Below are 27,558 nucleotides of genomic sequence, written 5' to 3'. Positions count from 1 at the left end.
ACCCATTTCTGCACCAGCCCAAGAACTGACAGGGGTCAGAACTAGGGACAGGACTTGGCTCATGCTATCCTGTCCATCTGCCAGTCTGTTTAGGCCCATAGTTATAGCCCATCCTTCTCCATGGTGTTCAAGGCAGCATATATGCCCTTCCCCTCAATTTTATCCACACAACAACTCGTTGCAGCCTCATAATGTGCACAAGATGCTTGAATTGGTTCTTTTCCACTATATGATTGGCAACGTGGATCAAGTAAAATCCATGAGATGGTAAATGCCTCATTGTGCCAAGGAATGGTGCCTGTTACCTTAAGGGAGATGGTGGTGCCCTCCCCTGAAGAGGATACCTCTGAATTCAGAGACTTATAACACCTATTTCCCCATTGTTGATGCTCCCTTTTGACACAAGATGCTTCAGAGTACAGTGGCTGGAGAATTTCAGATGTTCTCAAAAGAATCTGTATGCATTTCAGTCTGGTTTCAGTCCAGATTAGAGATTAATAAATGAGCCTTATCACCTTGATTGAAATTGGAAAACTTTGAAATAGAAGAAAAAGAAATTGAAAAAATATTGTTTAGTAGAGATAAGCACAAAATGGCAAAATGTTATAAGTATCTACAGGAACAAGAATTGAAATAAGAAACAATCAAGGAGATTGGGCCCAATATATAGGATGAGATATAAAATTGGAAAACTGTGAGATGCTACTGGGCCTACCAAAATTTGAAGGAAAACTACTTTAAGATGTTCCATCAGTGGTATTTAACACCCAAATAAATTAGATAAGATATACAAAATAGGAAGAAGAGGATGCAGGAAGTGTAAAGAAAAAACAAGGACATTCTACCATGTGATGGACATGCCATACACAAATGAAATGTATATAAATGTATTGTTATGTGTTTGTTCTAGCTGTTTTTCCTATATTTTGTATATATATGTGTGTTTATAATAAAAAAATTAAAAAGTCAAAAGATATTGGGGGAAAATCCATACTCACATGATAAAGATCTTTGGAAGAATTTTTTCTTGGAGCCCAGAACTTTTTCCATTAACTTCAGTACTGGGGAAGGACTTTGAAAGGGACAGTTGGAGAATAATTCTATATATGGTGACAGCAGCAAGATTATATATATGCTCAAAAATGGAAAACCAAGGAACCACCAAGTGAAGAATGGCTATTAAAATTAGCTGATATGATGCAAATGGACAGGGTGACTAACTGTCATTGTGGAAAAATAAATCACTCCCCAAAGAAGAAGAAAAAATACCAGTAGTTTCAAATCAGAGATTATTAGAAAAGTACATTGCCAAATCTATGTAACATATAAGAATGGGGGGAAAAAACAGGCATACATATAATATGGGGGGAATTTATCTGAAGAAAAAGAGACTACAAAAAATAGTAGAAAGAGGAATAGGAAATATGACAGTTTAATGGCAATCAAATGAATTTTGGAAGAATTCAATGAGATTGGATAAGAAGTACATAGTGCAATCTTGGTGAAGTAGATGGAATTGATAATGCAAATTATAATTACAAGACAAAACATTTCAAAAATAACTTAAAAGTCTTTTCCATTATGTGATAATAGTAGACTTTATTAGGTTTTTTTATATGTATTCTTAACAAAAATAATCACCCTGACTGATGTGTAAGATGGGCGAATGCCACCCTATTGATCTTTTTTGGTCTCCCAGCAGCTTTTCATACCATTGATCATGCTACCTTGCTGGACCATCCATATAGGATGGGAGTAAGAGGCAGTGTGTTACCGTGGTTCTGCTCCTGTCTGTAGGGTTTGCTCCAGACAGTAGCATTATGAGACTGTGGGGTGGCACAGGGTCTATCTTGTCCCCCATGATGTTCAACATCTATATGAAGCTGCTGAGGGAGGTAATAAGGTGTTGGGAGGGTGTCTGTCATGAATATCCTGATGATACCCAGTCCTATTTCTCCTTTTCACCAGTTAGGTGAGGATACACAGGTGCTAGTTCAGTGCCAGTATATAGGTCAAATGAGGGCCAATAAACTGAAGGTGAATTCTGATAAATTGGAGGCTCGGTGGATAGGTATTTCTCAGTCTAGACCTAAATGATGGGGTTACACTTCCCTTGGTCCCATCTTTGCCGGGAGAATAAAAATGGGAAGATAAAGAGGCATTTAAATTCTTTGGTGTCCACCAAATGGCGTTTCCCACTCACAAAGCTCAAATGTATCTTTGCATAAGTACATACACATTTGAAACAGCAAGGGTGTGCTTGTCAGTGACTCTGAAAGGCCATTTGGAGTTGGAAATTGCAAATTGGATGGGCAACGTGTTGTTTTTCTTGCCCTTATCACTCCCATTAAAATCACTTCCCCTTTTCTAAAAGGGCTCTTGGGCTACCTATAGTAACCTGTCTATAATGCCATGTTTGGGCCTCAGGCATTTTCATACTGAGCAAAACCTGTCAGCATTCATTATAAGGTGTACAGAGGAGTCTCAGTTCATGACAAGGTAAGCCAACAGCTCCTGTTCATACTGAGCTGATGAAGGTGAATTCACACGCCCCTGCTTATATGTAGATTCTGTTCAGTAGGAAAGAAAGGGAGAGGGGGAGATTTTGAGCTGATGGTAGAATCATTCAATGAGGGCTATTGGGAAAATTCCTCCTACCTTGGTATACAGGGTCCTCTCTCTCTCTCTCTCTCTTCTCTCTCTCTCTCTCTCTCGCTCTCTCTCGCTCGCTACTCGCTCTCTCTCTATTATATATATATATATATATATATATATATCAAACACCTTTTTTTCTGGAAAATACATTAAGTCCTTAGAACATATTGACTGATGCAAACATCTCTAAGGTCAAAGTTATTTTCTTGCTGTATTCTACAACTGACATAATTACAGAGATGAAAAACTTTTGCTTCTACTGTACAAGAAACTCATTTTAAAATATTAATGTTGTATCCTTATGTTCCTATGCTACATAAAGAAGCAAGTTGGCAGAGAGAATTCTACTATGCTTTTATTTAATAATGCATATGGAAAACTGAAAGGGTGTTACTGAGGTCCCAGCAGTGTTATTAAAAGAGGGGGGGGAGAGCATAAGGTTCCAAAAATTGAATTGGTGAAAGGCAGAATTGAAGACACTATGGAACATGAAAGTAAAAGCCAGAGCCCAAACTAGCAACATGATGGAGAACTGACAGTAAAAATAAAAAATAAAAAATTACTCCTCCTACATGCTACAGATAATATGCGTGGATGCAAAATTAAATGCTTTGGAGTGGAAAAGGCAACACAGTTACTGCTACTGAGGCTTCTGAATAGTTTTAAAACTGCCGCAGGCATCATTAGGGGACGGAAGAGGAATAAGTTTAAGACATCACTTCAGAAGTTTCTCTTTTACAGGCAAAGAAATCTAAATGAGAAACAGAAATAGTATAAAATGAAACCTAGCAAGAAAAGAGAACACTTGGATAAATATATTTTCTATAAACAAAGAGTGCCATATGTAGCAGTCAGATGGAAGCTGGCATGCATAAAAGTGTCACACGCAAAACATCCCAGTATTTTGAGCCTGGTCAAAAGTTTGTTACTCAGGATATTTCAAACATACCATGCTCCTTACACACACACACACACACACACACACACACACACACACACACACAAATATTAGTGGAACAGTACAGACAGCATGTGAAGTAGGACCATAGCATACAAATCTATTTGGTGTTAATAACTGACTTTGGTTCCACTGGACATGTACACTGGGCAGAAATGCTGCAAAATAAAGAAGTGCTGCCACCACATGCAACAGCCTGCATGTTCTTTTTGCACTTCTCTTCCCTGGGCATTTTAAACAGGGTGATGTCTAGAAAGCAAAAATGATGATCATCCAAGTAATTTATGGAAGTCAAAGCAATATCATCACACTGATACAGATTTGTTTTTTCTGTTTGCAACTTTGAACGATTAAGAGAAAGAAAATTATTTTATGCAGGCAGCTGTGTAGTACATCCTGGAGCACTGCATTTCTTCTGACACCAAGGGCAGACATAACATGAGTCAATATCCACCGTGAACAGGAAAGCACAAGACTTTTCACCAGATCTTTCATCAATGACTTTCAGATAATGTACCATATATACTTTGAGGGTGTCCCAATGCAAAGGTTTGTCATAACACATTGAAACATTATGTTGAAAAATAGTCAACTCTTGCAATATGTTTTGCCCCAGACCAGCATTTTATCCTCAAAAAAACATAACAAGTTCTTTGCAGAAACATTGTATTTTGTATATAAAAATCTTTTGCAAAGAAAGGGCACCAAACATGAAAAATATCATGGAAAAGCATTCTCATAAAATCAGAGAATCAGAGAGTTGGAAGAGACCTCAAAGGCCATTAAATCCAATCCCCTGCCATGCAGGAATACACTATCAAAGCACTCCCAACAGATAGCCATCCAGCCTCTGTTGAAAAACCTCCAAATAAGGAAATTCCACCATTCTCTGAGGCAGCATATTCCACTGTAGAACATCTCTATCAGGAAGTTATTCCTAATGTTGAGGTGCATTAGTGCTGCAGGGGGAAAAAACTTGCTCCATCTTCAGTATGACATTCCTTCAAATATTTAAACAGGTCTATCATATCCATAACCTTCTCTTCTCCAGGCTAAACATACCCAGCTTCTTAAGCCACTCCTCATAGGGCATGGGTTCTAGACCTTTCACCATTTTGGTCACCCTTCTTCTTGTGGAAGACTCTTGTTCCTTTTTCACTGTCATCTTATATTTCTTTGCATTGATTATTATATCAGTTCTCTTTGTCGCTGTTCACAAGTTATCGAACAGTTGTATTCAGCATTCTAACTCAGCATTCTCCTTGACTCCAGCATAGAGCTTTTCAGTTTCTTCTTCTTCTACCTCTGTAGTCGCAGCATCAACTTGGATTATGGTTATACAGTCAACTCTCCATATCCACGGATTTTTATTCAAAGATTCAGGCATCCACTGTTTGATAAATATTTTTAAAATGTTTCCATTCCAAAAAGCAACCCTTCATTTTGCCATTTTATATAAAAGACACCACTTTTCTATTGCAACTTTATTTAATAGGTCTTGAGCATTCACAAATTTTGTTATCCTTGGGGGGTCCTGGAACCAAACTCCAGTGCAAACCTAGAGCCCAGTGGATACCGAGGACCAGACTTTGCATTATATCTTTTGATTGCTTTTGCTACACCACTGCTCACTATAAATGTCATCCTATTTCTTCTTAGATTTTCATTTCTTGAGTAAAACATTGTGCAATTATCTTACCCAAAATGCCCCATTCCTGTCCACTTTAGGTCATTCAACATAGGTATTGCAATGTTTATCTTTTCCATTTATTGTTTTACTGTCTAGTTTCCCCTAATTCATGCTTCTCATAGCCCATGTTCCCATAATGTGTGTTGTGCAGCTTCAGACTTTTCTTTCACCTTTGAGCATGTTGGCAGCTCAAAGTTCTTTCAACTTGAGTCCAGTTAAATTACAGTGGACCCTTGTTATACGCTAGGGTTTGTTCCAAGATCCCCCATGGATAACAAACTCCGTGGATACTCAATTCCCATTAAATATAATGACATAGCAAAATGGTGTCCCTTATAAAAAATGGAAAATTGAGATTTGATATTTAAAATTTATACTTTTTTGAACATTTTCAAAATGTGGATGCTTGAATCGATTAATAAGAAATACGTGTATAAGAAGGGCCGACTGTATTAGCCACAGTGCTACGTGTGACTGGTTTCTGCTCTTCCCCAGTTCAGTGCTTTCCAAACTGGAAGTCTCATCTTCTGGCACTATATTTTGTTTCATTTTAGATTATCTCATCATATGTTTTTCATGGTAAAAGACTTTCAAAAGTCACTTACCATGCCTCCTTCCACACAGTACTAACAAGTCTTAGCTATGTTACCACTTCTGTTGTCTCTGAGAGATCTCCCACCAGTGTCACCCTCCACTACTGCTGCTGCCCAGTAGCTGTTTGGTACATTTAGTCTGGCTCCTCAGCAAAAGCCTGTCTGATAGATCTTGCAAGCAGCACTGCTACCATAAGCATAGACTCTTGCCTTAAAGGAGCACACAATGCCACACCACAGAAAGGTAGTGCTAGGTGGGACACATATCTTACATTACATATTTTAGCTTGTCCTCAACTTTCTTAAACTTACTAGCCACAGTGTGATTCTCGCTCTAGAAAAAGGAGCTTTTTCCAGTCTTAAGTCACGGTTCCATCAATACATTGGAGTTGTGCCAGAACTGTGATTTTATTTCTCTTTTTCTATCAAGTAATTCTGGAATTGTTGCTGAAGAAAGAATAAGTATATAAACAGAGCCAGAAACCTAATTGAAATCATTATGGTACACAAACAGAATCTTACCTCATTCCTTCAGTTGATCTATTCTGGTAGTTACGGTAGAGCTGCGGGATACCCAGCATGGCTTCAGTAAATACAGCAAGGAAGCCAAGTGTTTCAACAAAGATCATTGAGTCAAGAGAAAGGTAAGTGATGTATCCTGTAACTCCAGTGAACACCAGAACACACTGCACATAATCTGTAAACTTGTTCCAGTGCCAGAAATAGTTCAAGTCAAAATCTGAAAGAGAATATTTATAGATATCAAAATAATTCACTTAATATTGACTGCATTAAAAAAAAGAAAGCAGGAAGAGTAGCATTAGATTATCCAGACAGTGTGAGATGGAAAACAAATTAAGAATATAACACATTTTATAACAATTGTGAATACATAATAAGCAACAATCACTTGTAATGCCAGTAGCAAGAGGTGGTGGTGGAGGAAAGCAACCATACTGTAAATGGTAAAAGTGCTCATATTGTTCATACTGCAGGGCTTCAGAATGTAGTTAGTATGTTTAGACATCATGTATTACTCACACGAGCAGATGGAAGCATCACATTCATGTACTCTTTCCTCACCACTTTCACCATGATGAGAAGCATCTAAGTGTACCCATGTTTGAAACTGCATTTGAGTCTGGCAAACAACATGTACAAGCCATAGTTATACAAGTCATACTCAAATGGCTTTAACTACAATTAGGAACATCTAACTCTGAATGAAGGGAGTTAAGATGATGCACATAATGACAGAAGACAGTTCCATTTTGTCTGAAAAGCTTCTTTTATCCATCACTCAGAACAAAAGATAGCTATACCTTTAATCCTGAGTTGGCATTCTGTTCATGAAAAGAACTCCAATTTAGTAAAGGCTCTGCTGACAGAAAGCTGAACCAACTTTCCCCTTTCTTCCTATACAACCACTTTCTACACTGTAGGAGATTGGCCAGCCCTCAGTGCAGATTTTTGGGTCGGGAACTGAAAAGAAAACTTGACAGCAAGAGCATCTTATGAGCTCCACTCAGGATCACTTAGGATCCAAACCTTTCTGTTTAGGGGAAATACAAGAAACAGAGTGAAACAAGAGCCACACTGATTAGGGCACTGGAAACAAGGTAGAATTAGGATCATGCCACAGAATATATGAACCCAATACAAAATCTAGAAGCTACTACAAAACTTGGAGACTCTCAAGCTGATTCATGTGAACATTCTCCCAGTACCATATTGATGATTCAGAGTGTACTGGAAACACAATTTATTCCTGTATCATGAACAGTTAACAGTGTGTCTAGATCCATAATCTGGGGCATTGTGTGAAATGATGCAGGTCCTCAGCAAGGAGATGTGCTCCCTAATATGGCACAGTCCTTAATTCTCTTTTAGGGTACAATTTAGGGTACAGTTCAACTCATACCTTTCTCTATAGGGAATATGTGTACCGTCTAGCTGCACAATACCAAAACTGTAGTAATTTATTGGGGGGAAATCAGAGTATCTGGATTATACTAAAAACAATCAAGCTGATACTTTGCTGTGCAATTAAACAGCTGCATTTTCTAAAAGGAGATGTTTATTTTGGTACATAGTGAATTTTTGGATCTCTTTAGACCATCAGCAATTATTTTTTCCAAAAAAGTAAACAATGTCATATTGGAGAAGATAATTTCTTTCACTCCTCTCTAAATTCTGCTAAACTCTCCTCAGATACCATCACCAGTATTTAATATTATTATATATAATAGGGCTTGGATCTGTTATAAAGGAATTCTAAATAACTCATACTATCTAATAAAATAATTACTTCTCAAGGCCTTGGGAAAGTTTGCTAAACATAGCCTAGGAACAAACACTGCTTCAAAAGCTTAACCAACATCAATATGATCTTTAAATAGATTTAACATTATTACATTTGGTTAGATTGCCTATTATTCAGATTGTGTTTAATAATTTATTTCTGCACATATGATGGTCAACAACAAAGGGCACATATCCACATCACAGTAAGCCATGGCTTTTTGTTAATCTTGGTTTGTTACTTCAGCCATGAATTGCAGATAATCAAAGAAACCATGATGAATTGCAGATGATCAAAGAAACTATGGCCTGTGCCCCCCTTTTTTTGTTTGTTTCCTGTCCTTTTTATCAGCTCTTGTTTCAATGTACTCAACTGGAAAAAGAAGCCAGAGACAAACCATACTTAAAGGTTTGGATATCACAATGAACCATATTTTAAACAAGCACGTTTGTAAACCAATGACAAATGGGTTTGGATGGTGGATTGTGACTGTGTAACAGTGTTAGTAGAGTTGAACACCACAAGTCTGACTGCAGCAAATCACATCATGGCTTGCTGCATCAATATACTCACACCCCATCCCTCCAAAAGGCTCTTGACCAAGGCAAAACAGTTCTCTAATAGAAACAGCTTTCACAGATGACCAGGAAAAAAAAATCTCCACATTGTACATCAAGGAACTTAAGATACAGTATAGGTACAGTATTTATGCTGTCCCTGACAAAGGCATAAATCTAATCACAAAGTAGCAATGGCACAGTACATATCAACATAAAGTGGCATAGCAGCACCGGTTCTAGGGTTAGGGACCACGTGGCAACCGCACGGTCCCTAACCCTAGAACGTATGGCTGGCGTAACAATGGTGGTGCCCTGTGTACACGGCGCCGTCTTTGTTACGTAAGCGCCGCACAGCATCCGCATGCGACGCTTAGATAACGAGTATGCCAATGGTGCACTTGTTACGTCGCCCCTGCGGCTTAAAAAGAACCCACTTTTCTCAGGTTCTTTTTCCTCTGCAGGGAAGCTGTGTAGTTTGGAGGCTGCGGCTTCCCTCTGGAGGAAAAAAAGGCCGTCAGCAGGACACCCTTTTCAGGTAGTCTGTCCCAGGCCCATGGGATTCTTGCTCTATTTCACTACAATGCAACCTTTTACATTATGAAAACTTGCTCTACTGTGGTTTCTAGCCTTGCAGAAAAAGCAACTGAGGTTCATGAGCCTGCCCTCCCCCCCCAGACACACACACACACACACTTCCTCTATGACCTAGACAGGATGCTTTCTGAAGAATCAGTAGAGTTTACAATAAGTAACATCACAAACATAAATAAAATATTTCCTCTGCAAATTAACACTTAGGCTCGTCACAATCTTCTGATCATCTTCCTGCAAGAGTTCATCCCAGATTATGCCACAAAAATAGTTCATAGCTGTCTGACTCCCTACAGAGAAGTTCCAATAAAGAGAGAGCTCACCCAGGCCTGGCAGACAGAACCGAAGTGGCAGAAGCTAGAAAGGGAAGAAAAGGGCAAAGCTGTTTCAGCTGCTTAAACTTTGAGCAACCATCTTTCTCTTGAACAGAGAATACATGACAAAGAAGAATTTTGACCCAGCTTTTTTATAATACAACGGGAAATATTATGAAATTAAATCTAAAAAACATTGAAGGCACATTCCTCTTACTTTTTTTTATGGAAACCCTACAATGCACAAGTCTGCTGGTACAGAAGATGTGGAAAGCATCATTCACAGGTTTTTACCTATCTTTTTTCCCTGGATAGAAGATGAAGCTGCGCTGTACTGCCATGTTGCAGGTACAGATAATAATATTCACTCAGAATGTGTCATTTAAAAAAAACAACAACCACCTTACAGGAATTTGTTTTATCCTTGAAGTTCTGCATAGCTGAGCATCAGCTTTCACATAACAGCTATAATGAAACTCCCCACAGCTCCAGTTAACAGCTGGCTAGCTGGCTCTAAAAATAATTCCGAAAGCAATATGCCAGACACTGTGTGCTTGTAATAGAAAGCCAAACTTGAGGATCTGGTGCAGTACCAGTTTAATGGTTGCCAAGTGGTTTGTGATGGCACTGATCAGCACTCACCAAAGCAGTCATGTACTTGTGCTTCCAAAATTGGAACTACACTGAGGGAAAAAGCACAAGATAATCAAAACAATGAGCACTACTAGAGTTTAGGAAAGTTGCTTTTTTGGACGACCAACTTTCAGAAGAAGTAATTTGGTAAAAATAAAAGGATTTGTTGAAAGAACAAAAAGGCAAGTTTGAGATGAAGCCAGAAGAGGAATTACAAAAAGAGGGGTGTATGATTAATTGGTTTACACACTGTCAAATTTATGGAAGATTTATAATAGATGCACAAACATATGGTTCTGAAAGTGACGGACAAGAAACAGAATTAGAGAAAATATTAACTGAAGGAAAAATTAAAATAATAAGGAAATACTTTTCGATACTATTAAAATTTGAGACTGAGTAAGAAATTGTCAAAGAACCAATGATCAAATGGGCCGGGAATATCGGTCATCCCATACAAATGGAGCAATTGGGGGGGGGGGGCTGGATAAAAGAAGTCAAAAATACAGTCTCCCAGGACCTCAGGGGAAATTCCTATAAAATGTTTTACCAATGGTATCACTCACCAGACAAGACTGCAAAGATTTTAAAGTTAAAAAACAATAATTGCTGGAAATATGGGAACGAATCAAGTATCTTTTATCATTGCTGGTGGTTTTGCAAATTCAAAAGGAATTACTGGATAATGATGAATAACTTGATCAGTGAAACGTTAAAGAGGAAATTGCAGTTAAAACCAAAATCTTACCTTTTAGGAATATTTGAAGATGAAATAGAAAAAAAATGGTAAGATTATATTTTACATGGTTACCACAGCAAGGGTGATTTATGCACAGAAATGGAAAAGTAAAAATGCCCCAACAGAAGGAGAGTGGTTATACAAATTATATGATGTAATGGAAATGGATACATTAACCCAGGCAATATGAAATAGACCAAAAGAGCAATTCTATGAAGAATGGGGGAAAATAATAGTTTTTCTAAAATTAAAATGGGGAGACACAGCAATTTTGAATCTACAGAATGGATTATTAGAGATGATGGCGCAGTTAACCCTGGTGGCGCAGTGGTTAAATGCCTGTACTGCAGCCATTCACTCAAAACCACAAGGTTGCGAGTTCAAGACCAGCAAAAGGGCCCAAGCTCGACTCAGGCTTGCATCCTTCCGAGGTCGCTAAAATGAGTACCCAGATTGTTGGGGGCAAATTAGCTTACTTGCTAATTAGCTTACTTGCTGTACACCGCTATGATCTCTGGAATAGCGGTATATAAATAAAACAAATTATTATTATTATTATGTTCATGCACACAAACAGAGGGAAATATAAGAAAGACAAAGACAGAATGATCCAGAGACAAATATTGGTGAGAAGGAAGTCAGTGTGAAAGAAAAAATTGCTCGTCCCCCCTTCTCTGATGGGAAAGAGAAGAGAATGAAGAGGGTGAAAGTAAGTATAGAGAGTGTGAGTATGTCACTGTTTTTGCAAAGATGAGTTTTACTAAAAGCGTTCTCTATGTATACAGGCACCAGGGCAATGAAAACGGGAAGCAGAATCAAGTTTGCTGCTCCTACACCCCTATACCAATGTTTGCCTCTTGAATAGAATGTTAGTTAGGAGAATGGGACTGCATGCATTCATCTCTGAATGTGGATGATGTGGAAAAATCCAGTACTAGAACATGGAAAATAACAACAACAACAACAACAATAGTAGTAGTTGTTGTTGTTGTTATGATGGACGCGGAAATTGTGGAAGCTGAGCCATAATTTGGACCAAGTAATTTTTCCAAGTTCTGCAACTGGTATTCTTAAGCAGCTGCTAGAAGACAGCACTTCTGATATGGACATCTTACGTCTTTGCCCTTGTTTGTCTTTATCCTTACTGTTTAAACTGCATTAAGAGAGAATTTGGTTTCTATGCAGACAACTTCCCTTCCCTTCTCTTCTGTACCTTTCACAAACATACCACTCTTTATAACTGGTCTTCCTTGCAAAAAACAGCCAGGATAAATTTTTGTCAGGAAAAGTGTAAAAGGGGAAACAGGGAATCATATCATTGATCTTTGGTGTAGCTTGAATTTTGGCCTTTAATTACCCATTGCATTTCTTTAAAGTGTTTCACTTGCCTGACATAATTGCATAGATTAAAGTATATGTTCACAAAAATAACTATCCTCCCTGTAATTAGTAATAATGCTTCTAACCTTTCCTGTTTCAATTATATAGTCTGTCATCTATGAATTTCTAGCCCTAATCTATTCATTTGTTCAGGGTCAATGCAACATATTTTCTATGGACTAATTCACAGTAATTGTTTGGGCCCATGATATACCACATATCATGTGCATGCTGTTTAGGTCAATCTGAATTCCAATATGATTTCATGATGGGAGATGAAATGTAACTTTCATTCTCACCTCAGCTGGTTTATGAATAGGCACTTTAAAAACACCATACTGCTAAAATGGATTGACATTAGCAGAGGTATAATATAATTCATAGCTCTGCCACCCTTTTAAGAGTACAATAGAAAAAAGAAAAAGCCTTTCACACCAGTCTGAGTTTCGGAGAGCATACAGAGTCTTGATCTTTCAGAGGCACTTCATGATAACATGAAACAGCTTTGAAAAATGGGCAAGTTGCAAAAGGCCATGCCTGCTCCACTCCACACAACATCTTTGACACAGCATGAAAATTTGGGGGGGGGGGGATAAAGTAGAATAAGAAAGTACAGTGGTACAGAATGACATCTTGGCAAAAAATAACAACACATACAGAAACAAGCCTTACTCTTTAAATAAATAATGGTGAGAATTATACCATGGATTACGTGAGCATCCTATTGGTACATCACCATGATTGTTTCTAAAGAGGGATGGAGTCTATTTACAGGTCATGTTACTTTCAAATGTATTAATTCATAACTCTTTTTAATCTTGTTCTATCATTTAAAAAAAGAATTTAAATACTCATTTAAATGTATTTTCTCTTTACATTTTTACTTTATTTTATTTATCAGAGCCCAAAACTGAATAGGAACATTGGTAAGGGCAAACACAGACAGAACATTTCTAATGTATTGTTCTATTATTATTAATATTAAATAAAGCATAATAATAATAATAATAATAGAACAATACAGTAGAAATGGGGGAAACTCCTCACATTGAATCAAACCTTTTCTCACATTTTTCCAGTCCTGCCTAGAGATTCCATAAACTGAAAATACGACATTCTTCAAGCAAAGCATGTGCTCTACCACTGAGTTAGGCCCCTTTCCTCAAATTTCCTCACAACACAAAAACATGAAAGGAGTTGTGATGGATCAGAGTCAAGACTTCTCTAGGCCTGCATCTTCTTCCCATAGAGGCCAGCCAGATGCACATGAAAAACCCACAAGCAGGACATAAGTACAATATTACCCTCCTGCTCATGCTCTCCAGCAACTGGTATATAGAAGCATACTGTCTTTGATAGATTTATCCTCTGTACGAATACCCACTCAGCCATGGAAACTCACTGGGTGAGTCACACAATCTCAGCCTCAGATGGAGGCAATGATAAAAACCCATCTGAACAAATCTAGCCAAGAAAAATCTGTGAAAGGATTGCAAGGTTTACAAAGGCTACCATGGTGTTTAATGGTAGGATTCTGGGGTACATGTTTTCAAATCCTGGCTCAGCCACGTAAACCCACTTAAACTCAAGTCACAGTCTCCCACCTTAAGAGGGAGGCAACAGCAAACCTCTGGATAAATCTTGCTAAGAAAACCCTAATGCATAAACTGACTCGATGACACATAACAGAAATATTTATTAAGCTAGCAATTCTAAGCAAATCAATTTCTATCAGATTCTACAAACGCCAAACTCCTCAAGTATCCCTTTTTCTAAGTCTAATAAGAACTGCGCTCTGTTAAGTGAACAATGATAAATTCTTCCATAAAAGAAAAACAACAATAATAACACTGAGGCCATGAATATTTTTAAAAAGAAAATTAAATGAAGCCACTTTGAAGCATTTCAACTGAAACAAAGGCCCGTTACACACGGGCATAAAGTACGCGCTCCGCGTGTACTAGGGTTAGAAAGGGGCGTCACTTCCTGACACCCCTAACCCTAATACAGACCGAATCTGTACAAAATGGCGGCGCCCGTTCCACACAGGCACCGCCATCTTGACGTAGTGTACGCATTGCGTCCGCATGTTGCACAGCGCATATGATGCTGCGAGTGCGTCATTGGCGCCTCACGACATCATACATGCGCCGCAAATAGAAGCGCCATTTTGGGGCTTCTTTTTGCTCCGTGAATGAGTCGCGTGGTTTGGCGGTCTGTAACGCTCCTTAGGCAGCTTTTATGAATGCTGGATAGGCTGTTAATAACAGAAAGAAGCTGTACAAGTGTACTCTCTAAATAACTAAATAAAAAAATATGGGCATGGAACATATGGAACAAAATAACTATGTGTGCATGTTTACCAGAGAAATAGTAAAGAGAAGACACCATACACTCTATGTCTGCAGGTGTGTTACAGTGTATACTGCAAACCATCTTGAACCACAATAGAGGCTGAGCCAAATAAATCTTATGGACACTATCTGTAGTTCAGTATAGAGAAACTGTTGGGGGGGACGTGGTAGGTGTTTGCTCATCAAAACATTGGTCTCACTAGCCTTTCTAACTGTTAACTAGGAAAATACAGCATGCTTATTTATTGTTTTTAACAATAAACTCAAATTCAAGCTGAGCAGTGTACAGAGGAAGGCAGAAAAAGAACACGGGAAGCCTACAGGAATTAATTCCTAACACTGTTTTCTTTTGACATTTCAACTGAGATTATAAAGAGATCAATAACAACAACAGATAATTAAAAACAAGGCTGGAAAAATATTTCAGCTACACAGACAGTAGTGTATTGTTACAAACTGGCTTGTACGTAGCTTTGGCATGGAGGGAAAGAAGAGTGAGAATACTGTAATGGTCAAAAGTACATTGGAATCTGCAAGAAAACTCTAGTTTAACATCCTGTCTTGGAAGTCTGGAAGAAAGCACTTTACAGCCCCCCAAAAAGGGGGGGTGATGGGGAGGGGGGAGAAAAGACTCAGATGGTGTTTAACTGTCTCTCTAGTTCATTTATAAAGGAAAGACACGAATTCACAGGTAACCTAGCATTGAAACATTTCATCCTCTGTTAAAATTTCAGAACATGTTTCCTGTGCACCACACTCACAACATAACAATATTCAGGACAAATCTAGATCAAGAAATGGGTTTTACATTTATTTGTACCAAACAAATAGGACCTGCAATAGTGCTGATGCTGATGCAGTGGGTTCCAGCTGACAACACCCTCACTTATTCTATTCCAGTCCTACTCAAAGTGGCAATCCCTGGACTGGTGCTGGTACATGAAGAGTTTCCAGGAAAGATAGAAACAGTGGTGGCCAAAATATGGTAACAATCCCTGATACATTATGGGGGGGAAAGCTGATCCCTCATATAAAATAGAATAAGAAGCACTTCTCTATTTTATTCCCCACCACCACCATTTTACAATTTTTGTTTTGTTTCTCCAATAGACACTCTACAGCTCAGTTTCCCACTGTGGATTGGTTTCAGTGCTCCCCCACTGCAAGTACTGAAGTCTCCTAAACATTATAATTCACCCTTCCTTTTTTATTTTTCAGTGGCCTCATTTTAGTTGCAATCTTGTAAGCACTCACCAACAGAAGTCCCTATGAAATGCTTAGCAGCTACCTAAGCATTTCATTGCAGCTTAGTATGCAATCCCTAGAGATATATACACATACATATAAAATAAAGTGTTAAAAGAATCCAGTAGGAAAAAGACCTCAGCATGCATGGCTATTAACATTTCATTATGAAAGCCATTACAACCAGGAATTCTGAAATTATTCTGTGAATCATTTTCTAAGAAAGTCAACAAGCTCAGAAGGCCTTCACACCAGGATTGAATTTGTGTTTATCCCATTTCTTTAACAGTTGGGGAGAAGGGAGAGAGCAAATTTGTACTATCAAAGAGTTTTCAAGGTTAAGACAGTATTAGCAAAATGAGAGAGAGATGTACTCATCACTGTCGGTAGAAAAGTAACTGGGTAGCAATGAAGAGAGCATTAAAAATACTGGAAATGAGGGGCAGGAGACCATTAATAGCATAATTAATACTATTTAAAAAGCAGAAGAAAGAGATATATTTCCTAAAACATTCTAAAGAAATGAACAAAAAGCATCCTACGCAAGCTTGAACAAATTACAATGTTCACCAAATTAATTGAACTCCTATGGACAGCATTTCCAACTAACACAACTGCAAATGCTTTCTGGTAATGGATAATAATTTTTATTCAGTAGAGCTTGTACAAATATATTTTATTGATCTGTCAGCATGTAGAAAAAGGAAACATCTGAAGTACTGTAAAGCCAAGCAATTTTAAAAGAGAAGTACTAAAACTTTTCCTTAGCTTCTCAATCATTCCATCAGGTCACTTGGCTCGACACAGATATATCAGAGTTTTATCTTGGTATTCATGCATAACTATTAGCAGTGAGTACCTAATTTTGAAAAACAGAGCTGTCTAGAGTCACCTATTGGCTGATTAAATGTATTTGTATATTGCCTGATACTGTAAAATATCTAAATGATTTACAATTTAAAATCAGAAAAGCAGTTTTAAAATAATTTAGAAAGAGAAATCCCTAGAACATTCTAAGAGAATAGTTATTATCAGCTGATGAATGGATACATAAAGAGGTATGATTTCAGTAGGCATCTGAAATGAAATATGGTGTCCAGTCCTGCAAGTGAAGGGCAGCGTAGTGGTTTGAGTGTTGGACTGCGACTTTGGATATCAGGGTTCAATTCCTCACTCAGCAGTGGAAACCCACTGGTTAACCTTTGGCAGTCACATGCTCTCAGCATCAGGGGAAAGCAATGGCAAACATCTTCAGACCAAATCTTGCCAGGAAAACCCCATGATATGCCTGCCTAAATTGGAAACAACCTGAAGCCACACAATAACTCCAGTCTCCCCAACAAGAGAGGGAATTCCAGAGATAACGAAGGCCTGTTTTTGCAGTGTGACGCAACAAGATTCAACTAGTTCTGGAACAACCAATAATGACCCTTTATGAGATTTTTGGGTTTGACTGGACACATCCTGAGGAAGGCAGTTTCCTTGGTAAACTGGTCCTGAAAAGTTCAGAGCTTCTTATGTCAAAAATCAAGAACTAATGAATAATCCACTTCTTGGGAACTATATCCTTGGAGGTGTCACACCTTCACTTTTTTGCGTGCCACCCCAACCACTTGGGTATACCAGCTCCATCCTTTTTAAATGTGCACCTGCACCAGTGCATTTATATGCAGCTTTAGAGTTGGGGTTAGGATGGCTCACTCCTTCAGAGCTGCTCTCACATTGCTGTATGTATATGCAGAGTCAAAGGTGCACATTTTCTGGGCTAAATTGGAATACCTTTTTGCTGCAGTTTTTAGCCCCTGAGCAAAGATTCAATCTGGTTTCCACCTGCTTTGTACTCCAAATGCTAACAGGCTTATGTTGGGACAAGATCTGCTGGAAGGCACCAGAGAATAATTTGGAAAAGTAGGGTGTGACAACTGCACATGGAGAAAAATACTTTTAAAAAAGCATAAGTTTCCTTAATGAGGAGAAAAGTGAACTGTTTTTAAAACAAAATCCGCACCAATTTCTTCAGATATATTTGTTTATCACATTATGTCCCATAATTTGCTATGAAACTGCACTAAAGACAGATAAATATAAAGTACTGATTTTTTAAAAACTTTAAAAAGTCATAACATAAAATCAAATCAATTCATAACACAATTAAAACACAACAATCAATGATTTGTTACTCTTATCAGTTCCATTTCAATATGTAGAGAAAGAATCACCATAAATATCATATTTTATTAAAAGAAAAAATTATGGACATATGTCTACTATACACAGGATTTTGAATTTTTGCTTCAAGATAAGCCTTTTATTCCATTGTCGAACTTCCTTTTTTCACAGTTTATGTGTACTGAGTAACATCTTGTTATATTCCTTCAAGGACAGGTTTAAGGAAAATAACAGTCTAGTCAAGGAAGAATAAGAAATGGTGGAAATAAGATTTTGAAAATAACCATGCAGATCTAAGTCCCACAATATTTAGTGGAGGTTAGTCAGTAGGAGTGCGATTAGGATTACTGCCTAAAATACCTACAGAAGGAACAAAATGTCTAAAGAAAGCCACTGCAGCTTATCATCCATTACTGCACATATGAGACATTTTCCTTCTCTGCTGAAAAAGAGCACAGGGTCCAGACTCTTGTAGGAAGACACACTAGTCTCTAAAATAATACAACAGAATGGATAAAAGTACATTTAGACTAGACCTTTGAAAGCTCTAGCTGTTTCTTCAACACTGTAGAAGTTAATAGGACCTTTTGCATTCTTCCTGGCTGCTTTTATCTTTTTTTTTTACATTCAATTTTTCAATGATTTTTCCCCATTATATACTGTTGGCTATTCACAATGTACAAAAGATACAATGGGGTAAGTTGTGCTCCACATTAACACATCTGAGGGACATTATAGAGAAATTATCTCTTCGCAGCGATTGAAGTTTATAGCTATAACCAGGGGTAGGCAACCTTTTTGAGCTGGGGGCCGGGTTGCTGTCCCTCAGACAACTGGGGGGCCGAAGCTGGAGAGTGGAGCTTCCACCCTCCGGGGGCGGGGGCGCGTGCTGGGGTGGAGCTTCCACCCTCCAGGGGCGGGGCCTCATGCTCCACCCCTGGAGTAATAATAATAATAATAATAGTAATAGTAATAGTAATAGTTCCAAGCATGGAAACTACTACAAAGCAATTTAAAAAAAAAGGAAGAAAGCATGAACACTGTCTCAACCCAGAAAGGCACAAGGTGCTGAAAGAGGATTTTGCACAGAAAACACCAAGGGCAAGTAAATAATAATAATAATAATAATACAGTGGTACCCCGGGTTACGAATTTAATTCGTTCCGCGGCGCCGTTCGTAACCCGAAAGATTTCGCAACCCGAAAAAGCCATAGCCGCTAGCGCTGAAAGCCGCGATTTCGTGCGAAAAAGCGCCGAAAAGCACCAAAAAATTTTTCGTAAGCCGAAAAAAAAAAACGTAACCCGAAACAGTTTTTTCCTATTTAATTTTTTCGTATCCCGGAAATTTCGTAACGCGGTGATTTCATATCCCGGGGTACCACTGTAGTTACAAGCATGGAAACTACTAAAATGCAATTCAAAATAAAAGGCAGAAAGCATGCACTGTCTCAACCCAGAAAGGCACAAGGTGCTGAGAGGGGATTTTGCACAGAGAACACCAAGGGCTCCTTCCCGGCTTCTGAGGGGTCTCGAGGCCCTCAGAGGCCGGGAAGGAGCAGGGGGATACCCGCGTGGGCGTCCTCGCCGGCTCCTTCCCGACCTCTGAGGGGCCTCGAGGCCCTCAGAGGCTGGGAAGGAGGAGGAGGACACGCGTGCGGGCGTCCTCGCCGGCTCCTTCCCGGCTTCTGAGGGGCCTCGAGGCCCTCAGAGGCTGGGAAGGAGGAGGAGGAGACCCGCGTGGGCGGCTCCGACAGCTCCTTCCTGGCCTCTGAGGGGGCCTCAGAATGAAAGGCCTGGGGCCGCACGGGCCCTGGGAGGAGCCCGCAGAGGCCCAGGAGGCGGTGGCGGCGGCCCACTGGCCGGGGGTTGCCGACCCCTGGCTATAACCATAAATACTAGCAAAACCTATCTGTTCCAAAACTTTGGAAGCAGCAAACCAAAAGAAGGAAACTAGGACAGCCCAAGGGTGGCTGTATGTGGCCCGTAACAATTCTCCTGCCTGCATTTGGAGAACTACCTACGCTGGTTTCCTAAGGCTAAAGCACAAAGTTTATATCTTTCAGTTATCACTAGAAAGATTTTTAGGGTTGCTCAAGAACTGTTTTGTGAAAGTTTGCAAACATTCTTTTGGGGGTTACAACTCCCAGAATCCACCAGGCTCCCGGGCCATTTGCCACACAGGCTAAGGGAACCAGGCAACTTTTCCAATTTAGACGTACTGTATTCCAAAAAAGCAACTTTTCCAATGTAGGTGTGAACTTAATGAGGCAGCCTACAGTAAGCTTCACTTATCTTGCTTCCCTAAGTCCCTTGAATATGCAAGACATAAAATCATCAACATGAATGCTCTATACACATGCACTAGAGAAGCTGGGGGTCTCATGCACAGAACCATTTCCAAAAGATGAAAAGTATCCCTTTTACAGTGAGCAGCTGTTGCCAACAGTCCAGCTCAAAAGCACCCAGGATTTTTGCTTTTGTCAAAAAAAAAAAAAAAGATTTCAAATGAATCTTGGCTTGGCTGAAAGTTGGAACTGAGCACACACAGCAGAAGTGATTTATGTAGCTACCCAGCCATGATCCAGCTGGAGATGGGCAAAAAATCTTGCTTGGGTTGGCATGCATAATGCCTTAGATAGACCAGGTGTACCTGTGATCACTAAATGTTTCATTAAAATGCATAGGACTAATTTGACAAATAAAGATGATATTCATGACATGTTAACGTAAGTGCTGAGCACAGCTAGTGAAGAAAAGCAACATCAGCCAATCGCCAGGAAAAATGAAATTGCAAAACCCAGTTTCAGCCTCTGAACCAAAGCTTGGAAAGGTTACTTTTATGGACTACAATTCCTTGAATCACTAAGCCTACAAACCAGATTCTGGAAGTTGTAGTTCTAAGAGTAAGCTCTTCTATGCTCTGCCCAACAAATATAGATAATAAATTGTTTGTAAGAAAGCAAAAATAAAATGCTTGTACAAAAGCCTGTATGAAAGCAAGAAGAAAATCAATTCATTTGAGATGTGGTGCTGGAGAAGAGTGTTCAAGATACCACGGATGGCCAAAAAGACAAACAACTGGGTCCTTGAGCAGATCAAGCCTGAAATCTCCCTTGAAGCCATGATGATCAAATGAAGGCTGTTGTACTTTGGTCACATCATGAAAAGGCACAATTCATTACAAAAGCTAATAATGTTAGGAAAGGTAGAGGATAGTAGAAAGAAAGGAAGACCACATGCTAGATGGATAGATTCATTAGGGATGTCACGGGTCTAAGTTTGCAGGACATGAGCAAAGTAGCTGAGGATGGGGGTCCTGGAGTTGTCTCATTAACAGGGTTGCCATAAGTCAGGGCAGTTAACAACATTTCCTATTATAGGCCTAAATCCAATGCCCCAATGGCAACAAAATATTACCTATTTACCTCCCTTCCTCATATAGTACTAAAATTCAGGGCTGGCAAACTGATGGTAATACAAAAACTATAATCACAATACTTCAAACTAGTTCATCTCTGTCAGTTGGCCTAATTTTATTTAAAAAAATAATCCCCCTCTGCCCCAAATCATACCCTTCTGCATTCAATACATTTCTGTTTTAAATTTAAGCCTGTTTAACTACATTATTCATACAAACACTGTCAGAATGTGCACATATTTATCTACCGATTAACAACCTAATATCCCAAATGTGAAATCCATTTCCTGCACTCATCTTCTCTTCCTGATTTTGAAATCCTAACACTTGAAATTCCACAAACCTTATCTTCCAGTTACATATATACTGTATTTATAACCCGGGAGGACTCCAAATTTCCCCTTAAAACTGCAAAACATTTTTCTATTTAACTTGCACTGCCTGACAACAATCCTCTGAAAGTCTATGCGCACCATCTAGTGGTCAGATACAACAAATGCGACTTTCTAATGGTTTGATTAAAATTATAACCAATGATCTCCAACAAAAATATTCAATTTTACTATCAAATCCCAAATTTCAAATTCTGTTACCCAAAAAGTTAAAAAAATAATTTTTATAACATAGGGTTTTACATTATAAGTACCTCCTACATGACGTATGTGTGCACATGGCACAGAGATGTAAAAAACATTTAACAATTTTTTCATTCTCAGTGAAATAGAGTGTCTCAATATGTTTAGAACATCCTGTTGAACAAAGAATTGATGCAAAGTTTTTCATTTCTAGTGTTAAGAGCCAAACAACAACAGCTTTTCTTGGTCAAGATCTCTTTAAATTTGGGAAAGAAACTTATGTGACACACTAGTCTCTCTCTTCTTTTTTAAAGTAAAGCAAACTCACAGTAAGCATAGGACAGGTTTGTTGATCAAAAATATATAAACAACCAGAGCGTCTGCTTTTGAACAATCTATGCAGCAAAACAACAATCATAGTTTGTACAAAACTCAATCACACAATCTGTGCAAAGATTTCTCTATGGATGACAGTACATTATTTGAATTTTAAAAAAATACTCTTGCCACCTTGTCCAGCAAAGATTTTTTATGATGGTGACAGTATTTCTTTGTTCTTGTGCAAAACAAAGATATAAGCAAGGATTTACATCCCCAATGGAGCTAACGATTATTAGGCAGATAGAGACAACTGCCTCAGGCAGCAGATGCTGGGGGACAGCCCTCTGGTCTTTCATTTTTCTAGCCTATCCCACAATCCCTAGCTAGCCTGTCCCTTTCCCAAATATCATTTTACAAATAACAGCTTGGCCCTGAATCTACCATTGACACAATAGCCAAAGATAAACCTTAATTATCAGTAGCATTCTGCTGTAACTGAGAAAGCACAGCAATCTCTTCCTCTATGTGCTGATCACAAGCACAGCTGTTGGTGGAATTTTGACAGTAGATATGAGCAGGTACATACATTTCTATTTCCTCCAGTGTATTCATTAGTAGACTTCCAAAAAAGCTGGAGCTTAATTTCCCAGATGCTACAGACAACTGTTTCATGTTTAAAAGTTCCTTGGCAATCTAGCGGTTTCTCACTGTGGCCTGACTGGAACGTCCATCGTTGCCTTGAACAGGACATGTTGACTGAGGTGGTTGAGGGCCATAACAGCCTGGGCATCCAAAGTTAAGAATCACCCAAGTCTCTGATCAAAGAAAGGGGCAGACTCACTAGTCACACAGGCTCAGCCATTAAGCACAGTTTTTAGCTCATCTCAACATTAATAATATCAGCAGTGTTGAAAACAGTTTGTACATCATCTCTTGATTTGGGAAATCATTTTAAAATGATCATCTAAGTTTCTTATTTAAAAGAAACATCATTAACTATCTTCAAAATATCATTTGCACTAGTATCAGTTATGAAGGTCTAATAGTAAAGAGAGACATAGGTATTTAATATACACACACACACACACGATTACGGGATGCGGGTGCTTAATTTGGCCATTAAAATGTGCTTGACCTAATTTTTATTCAACACTTCAGCAAATGTGGGCTTATTTTTCATGAAATCACTAATACCATATTGTTTCCATTTGGAAAAAAACCCAGAAAATTATCCGTTAGCATAGAAAAAACTAGACAAGTCTCAGAATAAAGTGCCCAGATAAAAGCTTTCTTATTTTTTCCTTTTGATTGGGAGTGGGAAGAAAGAATCAATGACATTAAGTGGCTTGCTGGATCACTGACAAATATGATCAACAGGAAGATGAGAAAGAACACCTTGGGAAGTGGCACTGTTTTTTTTTTTACCAGAAACTAATGTGAAATGATAACTCTAACATAATTAAGTTTACTCCACTTCTGCTAATCTAAACCCTCTAGGCAATTTTGTCACTTTAAATATTCCAACTAGTGCGCAACAGAAGTGGCCATTTCTGAGGCTAACAGGTTCATGTAAGGTAAAATACACTCTAATTTGATTCTACTGTACTTCTGTGCGTATGTGCCTTCTAGTTACAGGGTTTCACAGGGTTTTTTAAAACAAGGAATACTCAGAAGTAGTTTTGTCAATTCCTTCCTCTGAAACACAGCCCACAACATCTGGTATTCATTGGCAGTCTCCCATTGAAGTACTAACCTGAGCTGACACTGCTTAACTTCTCAGATCAGATGGGATCTGGTATCTTTAGAACATTTAGGCCCTACTGCATTTCAGGAGTGGGTAAATTTCAGGAACTTTTTCAGCTATTGACCATGTCTCCCAGATTTCTTTGGACTGTCCCTGATTAGATGTGCACTTTCTCATCTGCTGAAGCCTGTATCGACCTCCTAATAATTCTGACTGATTGTCATGAAGTTGTCTAAAACCAGTGATTACTCTCTAAAACCCTTTAAAAGGGCTTGTGCAAGCTTCAGTGTGTCTAAAAGCATGGTGAATTTCCCAAAAATGAGTGAATGGGCAGGTTCCATCACCTTCATTTAAAGATGGTAAGCTTTACAGAATGCCTTCTTCACTCTCTCTCTTCCCTTTAATCCCCTATGCTTTTCATATTTCCATGAACAGGCAAGGAGTTCTTTACCCACAGCCACCAAATCTTGGCTCGAAACACTAATGAACAGATATGTTTTCATCATGATACCCTTCAGCTTTATTTTAAGTGAGCATGCTGGAAATTTGCATGTTCATTTTAGTCAGCTGAACAAATTTTAATACACAAGGAGGAACATTTAGTCTTTTAACTACACGGGGTACAAATTTTGTCCCATCTATTACAAAGTTCCAGGGGGTAATTTGCTATGCACTTTGTGTCACGTCAGCCCCCACCCCAAAAGTGAGAGAAACTTAAGACTGAAAGTATATGACAGTCCACTTATAGTTTAATATAAACCAGACAAGAAATAAAGAAGGCTCCTCACAAAGGCTTCCAGAAGCAGAAATGACCCTTCAGGTGCTTTTTTTTTTTTTTCAGTTGGAGGAAGATTGGAGAGTTGCAGGAAGAGCCGAAAGAAAGAAAGAAAGAAAGAAAGAAAGAAAGAAAGAAAGAAAGCCTGGGTCCAAATGTGAGTCCATAGGCTAGATGATTTCTAACCTGATCTACAATATATATATATTTCTTTAAATGCTGGAGCAAGTATATTTGTGAAAACCAGTGTGGTATAGTGCTTTGAGTGCTGGGCTGGGGCTCTGGGAGACCAAGCTTCCCTGCTCAGCCAGGAAAACCCACTCACACTCTTTTACCTCCCTTGAATAAATCTTGCCGAGAAACCCCCATCATAGAGTCACCTAATTTGAAGGAGGAGGAGAGTTACTGTTTCTGCAACTTTAATATGTACCCTAACACTAAGTTGCATGGTTCACTTTACTTTTTCTGGCCGCTCAATGTATTTTTCTCAACTTGAAACAAGTATAAGAAACTTACAGTAGATTTGGGAATCAGTATGTTTTGTTTTTGTTTGTTTCTTATTTTAAAACATAATCTCACATTCACTGCAAAGTTTAGCCAACTCTTTTTTTGCAACAATCTATTTCAGTTTTATATGGCTTCTATGTGCACAGAATGAGTTCATACCTCAACTAGTTTTAGACACTTGTATTAAAAAATTAAGTATTTAATAAACAAATACCATGTTAAATTGTATACTTGCAATATCTGTCAAGCACCTAAAATGAATATTTCTTCCAACTTTAAAAAAAATAATAATAGAAGACACTTTTCCACCATGCACCACAAGCACAACAGGAAGCAAGAATATAAAGTTATGGAATTGCAATCCATTTTACATTCTATATGTTAGCAGGTTTTTATACAGCAAACAGGTGAAAATGACTATAAGCTAATGACGAAAATCAAAGAACAAAAGTGCAGACATTTACACACAAAATCCTTTTTGAAAAGATGCAACAGGAAATGCTTATTTGCCTTAATGATTATTACTGACACATCAGTGTGGTTATATCTCCATAATTATCAGTAACAGTCTGAGATAATGTGAGGCAATTAATGTGGGATGACCTATCATCATCATTTTATACTTTCATGCGTAATAACAGATCAAATTTTAGGAATGTATGAGCTAACCCTGTATCACGGCAAAAGGACTGACCAATAAACAAAGATGATTGTCTAAGGAAAATAAAATACTTTTCATATTTATATCAATTTATTGTCTTCTGGTTGATTGTAGTTTTATTATTGATTGAAACATAATTCAATGGGTCAGATCATAGTTACTTCTGTAGTAAAAATATTGCACAAAACACACTTCAGGCCTAAACTGCAGTGACCACATTTGTTAATCCCATATATCATATGTTACCTGGGCTGTAATTTACTTCTCACAGCACCACACCCATCAGGGTTGTAGATGCTGGGAAAAGGAAATACAGTATTCATGTCACCTGACTGCCCCAGAAAGCCTACCGCTTGCTCACATAGAGCATGGAGGACATGTCTGACTTCTGACAGCAGCCACACCACAGAGGTGATATATGGACTTCACGCATGAGTATTTGATGGGATCTGAAGACTGAAGAGGGCAATAAGGGATTGTGTCATCACAGATTGAGATTTGAATTCACAACTTCCAGCCCACAATTTCAAAACTCAGCAGCTGTGATGACAGCTCAGAGCCTTGGGAATATCCTAAGTACAATAACTTACTGAAAATTCTTATTTATGTACTTTGAGCACTATTTAAATTTGAATAACTGAAACAACCTATGAACACCCACACTTGCCTTTCAGGCAGAAAAAATGATGCAGCATGACTTCTGAATATAATTTCTTTTAAAGTCAAGAACAAAGGTAACTAAGAACATAATCCTTATGAAACTTGAAACTTAGTCCGAAAAATAAAACTGAGTGCATCTTTTTACTCAATCAGTGTTGAAACTGTACTGAAGTGAAATTTTGCTGTTAAGAACAACACACCACAGGCATTTCTTTGTAGAAATGAAAATCATGCATTCATTTCTACCATAGCATAAACATTAAAAAAGCAAAAAGGAAAAATGAAAAGCAATGAAATACAGATGGTGTTTCAAATGGCAACCTCATGCAGCATGGGTTTGTAAAGTACATACCCAGAAAGGATCTCTTGGGTGGTGTTTTGAATTCTTCATCTTTACTATCTGCAGCTACATTAAAAGATTGAAGAGAAAGCAAAGAAAAAACAGACTAGTTTGACTCCTCTTGAATTTTAGATTAACTCAGTGTTAGTATGTCTTGCTATTAGTCATCATGCAATAAGTTTTGTTTTTTGTTTAGTTCCTGCACTGTCTATGTCTAAGAGGCAGACTTTCAGATTCTGAAGCTAAGAATAATAGTCACAATATACTGCATAGAAATATTGGGGGGAGGGGATACCTGAAGCATTAATTTACATAATATATCAAATCCATAGGCTAAGCAAATATTTCACATATTTATCAATACTAAGAACGCA

General features: G+C 38.3%; 1 protein-coding gene across 5 annotated transcripts in view; it reads right to left on the bottom strand.

The window, feature by feature from the left end:
- Positions 1-27,558, bottom strand: part of SLC66A2 (solute carrier family 66 member 2) — an 86,648-nt gene that overhangs the window by 26,289 nt on the left and 32,801 nt on the right. For 4 of the 5 annotated variants that reach the window (XM_042465505.1, XM_042465506.1, XM_042465504.1 and 1 more), the window contains exons 4-5: positions 27,197-27,250; positions 6,419-6,635 (exon numbers count right to left, since the gene is read on the bottom strand). In XM_042465505.1, the coding sequence (XP_042321439.1) occupies positions 6,419-6,635; positions 27,197-27,250 (271 nt within the window). The remainder of the gene's footprint in view (positions 1-6,418; positions 6,636-27,196; positions 27,251-27,558) is intronic. The other variant, XM_042465509.1, reaches the window with a different exon arrangement.

Source organism: Sceloporus undulatus, chromosome 4 (genome assembly GCF_019175285.1).
Source record: "Sceloporus undulatus isolate JIND9_A2432 ecotype Alabama chromosome 4, SceUnd_v1.1, whole genome shotgun sequence".
In the NCBI taxonomy this organism is placed as follows: Eukaryota; Metazoa; Chordata; class Lepidosauria; order Squamata; family Phrynosomatidae; genus Sceloporus; species Sceloporus undulatus.
This window is presented reverse-complemented; position numbering and strand designations above follow the sequence as displayed.